The 6,812-nt window shown below is 37.8% G+C and overlaps 1 protein-coding gene across 2 annotated transcripts in view; it reads left to right on the top strand.

Moving 5' to 3' along the window:
- The first annotated feature begins 994 nt into the window (after window positions 1-994).
- The window catches only part of LOC107694074 (ataxin-7-like protein 3), a 10,182-nt gene continuing 4,364 nt past the window's right edge, over window positions 995-6,812 (top strand). For both annotated transcript variants that reach the window (XM_016493666.1, XM_016493667.1), the window contains exons 1-7: window positions 995-1,292; window positions 1,952-2,061; window positions 2,317-2,449; window positions 4,905-5,076; window positions 5,268-5,365; window positions 5,517-5,539; window positions 5,865-5,910. In XM_016493666.1, the coding sequence (XP_016349152.1) occupies window positions 1,229-1,292; window positions 1,952-2,061; window positions 2,317-2,449; window positions 4,905-5,076; window positions 5,268-5,365; window positions 5,517-5,539; window positions 5,865-5,910 (646 nt within the window). In that variant the 5' untranslated portion in view covers window positions 995-1,228. The remainder of the gene's footprint in view (window positions 1,293-1,951; window positions 2,062-2,316; window positions 2,450-4,904; window positions 5,077-5,267; window positions 5,366-5,516; window positions 5,540-5,864; window positions 5,911-6,812) is intronic.

The raw sequence follows: 6,812 nt of genomic DNA, 5'->3' as shown, positions 1-6,812 counted from the left end.
AGCATGTCAACATATTCTGTTACACCAAATACACAAAATAATGATCTTTAAAAAAGCATCATATGACCCTTTTAATAACCATGATATGCAAGGGCCATTATTTTAAGAATTAATACATAACAAATTTGCCTTAAGATAAAATTAGTTCCTAGTTCTGTCTGCACCCAGGGAACCATGGATCGCCTCTAACATTTGGCCAAGGCTGCTTGTTGACCTCAGTGAAGGGCTTGGAATTAGATTAGTGTGTGTCCTGTAAGGTCATGGTGGGTGGGTAGGTTTTTTGACTCGTCAATAAATAAATAAACATTAGCAAATCACTAAAAAAATTGATTTCAATCAGCGAAGCAGTTCAAATCCTCATGTTTTTTTAATAAATAAACAAATCAAAGAAATAAATCTAATACAAAGAAACCTTTAAAAAAAAAAAGCAAATACAAAATGCTCATTAAAAAATCTAAAAATGTATACATACATGAGCAAAAATTAATAAACAAATAAGCACGCAAATAAGAAGTAAATAAGACATAAATGCACTTCAAAGCAAAAACAAATCTCCAAATGTAATTATTTTCAATGATCTTGATTTTAAATGACAACGTAAAAAAATGAATCCTCAGTGAATTGGCCTTAAGGTTGGCATGTTTGAGATGTTTATATGTAATTAAGTCTAAATTAAATCTGCTTATCATATAAAGTGATAGTGTCTTCTTGAGACTAGGATTAAACTGCTCGATTCATATGGATTACTTTTACAATGTCTTTATGAACTTTTTGGTGTCAAATTTTGGTGGAATGGCCTTTTAATGGAGGGACACAAATCTCTCCGGTTTCATTTAAAATATTTTTATTTGTGTTTTTCTAAGTTTTATTGTCTAATAGTGAATCAAAATTGCGAATATTTAGCAAATTACAAATCATATACACCTGGAACTCCGTTTAGTGAACACTTTTTTCTTCTATCAGACCTGGCTAGGCGATTCAGCGGTGAGGCGTTCAGAGTCAGACCAGCCAGGATCGATTGGTCAGGTCTGGGTGAAGGGAAATGGAAGTCTACAGACGGGGATAAGAGATTGAAATCTGAATGTGGAACTTTGTTTTTGTCTGTGAGGAAATACTTTAAGGGAAATGTCTCTTCGGACCTTTTGTGTGCGTTACCTTTCACGCGCAAACCATTAATGGGACAGAGAACTCGTAGATTCCTATCAGATTTGATGATTGATTTGAACAGATGAGCAGCCTCAGTCAGTGTAGTGAACAGACCGACAACAGCAACAGCCTCCATTCCAGAGCTGGTGAGTGACAGTTATGTCCATATAATGCAGATCAACGATATAAATCACGCCGAAGTAATTATGTGTAGGAATTTTCGCAGGCGTCTTTATTTTTAAGTATAACCTCTTACGATTCAAATTCAATTCAGTCACTGCAGCCTGTATTGTTGAATCCACCTTGTGAACGTCCTCGTATTAATACAGTTTTTGCATCAATCATGCTTCATAACATATCTTGTCGTTTATTTTGTTATGCCATTAAAGCATTTTAGTTGATCTGTGTCTAAGCTACTGAACGGAACCTATTATTTCAGTCTGTAGGCGAGACGGGATGTACATGTTATTGTGATAAATCGATCTGTTTGATTAAAATATATGATGTTTCTTACAGCTGTTAATATGAAACAGTCTTTATCAATGCGATAGTCGCGTGTTTGCAGTCTGCAGTGTAAACGCCTGCTATTCAAGGCAATGCAATAACGTATCATTGATTCTTCAGCAGTTGCTAGTATCGTTGATAAATTCGATTATTCAAGCAAATGCAGAGCTACATGGTCAGGACTTTTCGTTTTGTATGACTTTATAAAGGCAGACGGATCATGTATTGCTGTCTCATGCCCTGCCTGTGTCTGTATTTGTCTTCCTTTGTTTGGGTTGTTGTTGTTTCAGCCTCTCCTCAGCTCCTGACTGCTGCACTACAGCATGTAGACAGCAGTGCTTTCTCCTGGAGCTTTTGCAAATGAAAATGGAGGACGTGTCTCTGTCCAGTATGGACAACAGTAAGATGGAGGTGAGTGGGTACGCCTTTGTTTTTCATATGTTATATTCTGCATAATTAGATGTGTGTTGAATAAACAAACACATGTGGGTGTTTCACCTCTGCGTCACGAAGCCTGTCTCATGGTATACATTGCACACTCATTTCATTGGTTTTCCCAGCTGATGTGTCCACTGAGCGCAATGCGAATGTGATGTGTACTCTTCTGAAGGTTACAGTGTGATTCAAGTGCATTAATACATGCATGTGTTGCGCTTTCTCCCACAGGGCTTTGCTCAAGAGATCCTGTCTGACCTGGTGGAGGACGCCTGTTTGGGGCTTTGTTTTGAGGTTCACAGGGCTGTCAAACAGGGATACTTTTTCCTGGATGATACAGACCAGGAGAGTATGAAGGACTTTGGTGAGAGTCTCGCATGTTTCTCAAATAAGGCATTGTACTGGCATTCTGGGACCTAATGCCCTTCACACTAAGAACGATAACTATAACAATAGCTATTAGCATTCACATAAAGGCATGATAACATTCTGTTTATTATAAGCATGTGCTGCAATTATGTTGTATGCCACTTTAAATGCTTGAGCTCTTGAATTCATTCCAACAATATGGACTTTGCTATTCTTTAAGATTTATAATTATTTTTAAAACTATATCAGGGCTCGCAAAATGTCAAAATCCCTTCGGGCAGGTACTCTTCAGATTTTGGTAGCCCGAAAATGAATTTAACTAGCCCAAATAAAAAAAGACCTTTAAAAAAAAAAAAAAAAAAAAAAAACCTTCAAACAAGGTTTTCAAACAATTCATTTCAAAGTTAAACTACTATTAAATTGACAACTTAAAAACATAACAACATTTCAGCCTTGAGACCATTTTTATGAAAAGGGATAAATCAAGCATATAAATTATGTTAATTTAAAACGCATAAATATTACTGTCTTAATTGTTTAGATTTTTAGAAGGCACATTAACTTCTTTCTCATTTACAACTCCATGTGTTTGCTGCATAAAAACACCAGTTGATATTTGCATTGATCTGACCATAAAACAGCAAGAAAGGCTTATTGGAAATGCAAATTCATTCTCTGCCACGAGGTGGCGCTTTAGGAGCGCTGAAACTGCCTCGAGGTGGCGCTTTAGGAGCGCTGAAATAATGCGGTTTCCCCAGTAACGGCTGTAGACAAACTGTAGACAAAGCAGCTCCGCGCTCATAAACGCTGCTTTATCAGGAATTATAGGTAAAATAAAATTAAAATGCCACCTACACTTTTCTGAGGACAGTCGGTTCCCTTCAGATACATTTAAATAAAGACATCCGAACAGCGTTTTGACTTGAAACGTGCAGCGCTTATATTTATTCAATGACATCATTGCCTTTTTAAGTTTAATCCAGCCGTATCGCGACCATAGACTGTATAAAAACATGGACGTAGTGTCCGTGACGTAAAGTAGGCGGAGCCAGCCGTCGCCATCTTGGCAGCGCATCACTCCCGGATAATCGAAAATGGGCAAAGAGGCGGGAGTTGGCTACTGAAACCACGCCCACCTAGCTCGACGGTGGTGACAGCAGCGGCAATCCACCTGTCACTCAAGTGGCCACGCCCTTAATTATGCAGAACTTTAAGGCTTAATATAATTTAAACGGATGAGTTATAAAAAAATTCACCCCCCTCACAGTTGTCATGAAGGGCAAAATTAGCTATATAGACCAAAACCACTTTTTGAACCAGGCTGTAAACGTTTTTTTCTGCTGTAAAATTGGGCATTTTAACATGGGGAGTCTATGGGATTGACTCCCTTTTGCAGCCAGCCTCTAGCGGCCAGTTGACGAATTACAGTTTAAGTCACTTCCGTGTTGGCTTCACGAGAGAGAGCGGGAGGTTGCGGCTCGATCGCGACTCTTGTCTTTCCGTCCCCAACTGTAAGACCTCTTGAAATTCTAATTAAGACATTTCTTATACCATTTAACGTATTTAAAACTTTTTATGGCCTTAAGTTTGATACAACTCACTTTAGGAGTTTTTAAGGACCCGCGGGAGATCTGCATTTAGGATAGCCTGTCAGGCAGAGTGGTGATACGTTTTGGTAGCCCGACTGGAAAACACAATAGCCCCTGGATGTCGGGCTAGCGATTTTGTGAGCCCTGTATATATATCTTTATCATCCTTTGTGTGAACTAGTATTTAGTCCAGTTTTGTAATTAAAATTTGATTCTTTTCCTGTCCATTTTCACTGATATGACTAAAGTCATGTGTGGTCATTTCACCAAAAGAGTGTAAGATGTTCATTTTTATAATGATTTTACAGCAGGATCTTTTTATATTAAGGTGCGATCACAGCAACATTTTGGTGAAATTTGGTGAAAAGTACCGTGATTAAGAATAAAAACAAAATACACAATCCAGCGGGGGCAGGGAGACTGGAAGAAATGAAAAGAAATTTCCCCAAATGGGAAAGCACCCTCAAGCTCTAAAAATCACAAAAAAGGCCATAAAAGCAATCTTCATGACATTTGCACTATAATCCAAGATGTCTGAAGTCCTTTTCAAGGAAAGGCCATATTTGTAATGGCAGCAATTTCGGGTATTCAAGACCAACTCCTGTGTACTTGAGTAGGGAAATACTGAAATCTCAAAACAGCTTGCCAAACTCACATTTAAATAGCACATTTCAAATCAGCAACAAAATTTGACACGAACTAACCCATAAACATTGTTTCTTATGATCAAATAGTGTTTAAAAGTAAATATTTCATATTGGTCCAGTCAATGCGTATGTGCAGTCCCAAGTGCATGTCTCAATTGACTCAAAACTTAAAACTAATTTAACCCAAAACTCTTGTTTCTACTGTCTTTGGTAGAAATCGTGGACCAACCTGGAGTAGATATTTTTGGGCAAGTGTACAACCAGTGGAAAAACAAAGAGTGCGTGTGTCCTAACTGCAGCCGGAGCATCGCTGCCTCACGGTTTGCTCCTCACCTGGAGAAATGCCTCGGCATGGGCCGCAACAGCAGTCGCATTGCCAACCGAAGGTATTATTATAATTGAACGTTCCCAGAAGAAAACTTTAATATAGATGTCACCTGAACTCCAGGCAAACGTTCATGAAGGGTTGGTGCTTGCCTGAATGTCTGGAATCAGTTTTTGATAATACTGGTCATGTGACTGCTTTTTTGGAACGTGTGATGGTAATGCGTGTGTTTATATATAAATGCATATTTAGACTTGTGAGTGGCAACAACACAAACAAATCAGAGAGCGATCAAGAGGACAATGATGATGTCAATGACAATGACTGGTCTTATGGGGCAGAAAAGAAAGGTGAGTCTGTTATATATCACCTTTCTTTGCAATAGTGTAGATTTAATCACTAAACCACTCAAGGGATTTCACTGCATAAATAGTAACTGCAATTATTTATTAATGTATCTGTGTTTTGTATAATTTTAATATTTCATATTTTGCTTTCCAGCCAAGAAGAGAAAGTCAGATAAGGTATTTTTACATTCTTTGAAACAACCTGTGCACTTGGTAAGTTTTTTTTTTTACTATTACAGATGTTCTGTTTGCTCTTAGATGGCCTCTCAGATTTGTAGCCACAGGATCTGTTGCAAACTAGTTATAGAATTAGTTTATTAAAGGATGTAGAATTCTTATCCACAATTCCTGTCAACAAAAATGTTTTGTTCATACATTAGCTGTCTAATAAGTGCTGGACTGTAGCATAGTGTACCTGCCTTTTCCATAACCATGTCTTTTTGTTTCATTTTCATATCCTGACTGCAGGCTAATGTTTGTTGCCTCTTTTCTTTCTGCACAGAATCCAAATTCACCAAGAAGATCCAAATCCATGAAACAAAAAAATGGTAGGTCTGTGTTTTTCTTTCTTGTGTGAAATCTGTAATGTATTCAAGTTTAAGGGCCCCGATATACTCATGGCGAAGTTCTTTTTTTATTCTTCGCTTAGGGGTAAAAAGAAGTTTGAAATACCTGAGCAGCAGCAGTATACTTTTAGCAAACGTCCCAGTGCTGCCCACGCTGCTTGAAAGTGGCATTTAGATGAATATGTAAATATGTACTGCATGCTTCCTCTCAATAATAAAAATAAACACACAACAGAAATGACAGCAATGGGGGGAAAAAAAGCAGCATTCGAGCATCTGATCATATCGACTTGGACATGTTTACATCATGTCTGCACTTCAGCACTCCACTCAAATCACGTCATATTTATTATATTACATATTTATAGCATTTTATACAACAGATTGAAGGAATAATTCAACCAAAAATGAAACTTTTCTGAAAATTTACCCACCCAGGCCATCCAAGATATACAGTGGGGAAAATATTTATTTGATCCCCTGCTGATTTTGTAAGTTTGCCTGCTTACAAAGAAATGAAGGGTCTGTAATTTTTATGGTAGGTTTGTTTGAATGGATAGAGACAGAATATCAACCAAAAAATCCAGAAAAAACATATTATATAAAGGTTAGAGACTTATTTCACTCACTGAAATGCAAATCAATATTTCATCCGCTACCAATCAACAAGAATTCTGGCTCCCACAGATTGGTTTTGTGCCCATGTGGAACATAGATTAGTCCTGCCACTTTAAGAAGTTACTCCTAATGTCAGCTCGTTAGGTGTATAAGACACCTGTCCACACAATCTGTATCTTCCATTCCAACCTCTCCCACCACCATGGGCAAGACCAAAGAGTAGTCAAAGGATGTCAGAGACAAGATTGTAGATCTGCACAAGGCTT

Source organism: Sinocyclocheilus anshuiensis, unplaced genomic scaffold (assembly GCF_001515605.1).
Source record: "Sinocyclocheilus anshuiensis isolate Anshui unplaced genomic scaffold, SAMN03320099.WGS_v1.1 scaffold2046, whole genome shotgun sequence".
NCBI classification, from domain to species: domain Eukaryota; kingdom Metazoa; phylum Chordata; class Actinopteri; order Cypriniformes; family Cyprinidae; genus Sinocyclocheilus; species Sinocyclocheilus anshuiensis.
The sequence above is the reverse complement of the archived record's forward strand: the minus strand, read 5'-3'. Positions and strand labels throughout refer to the sequence as shown.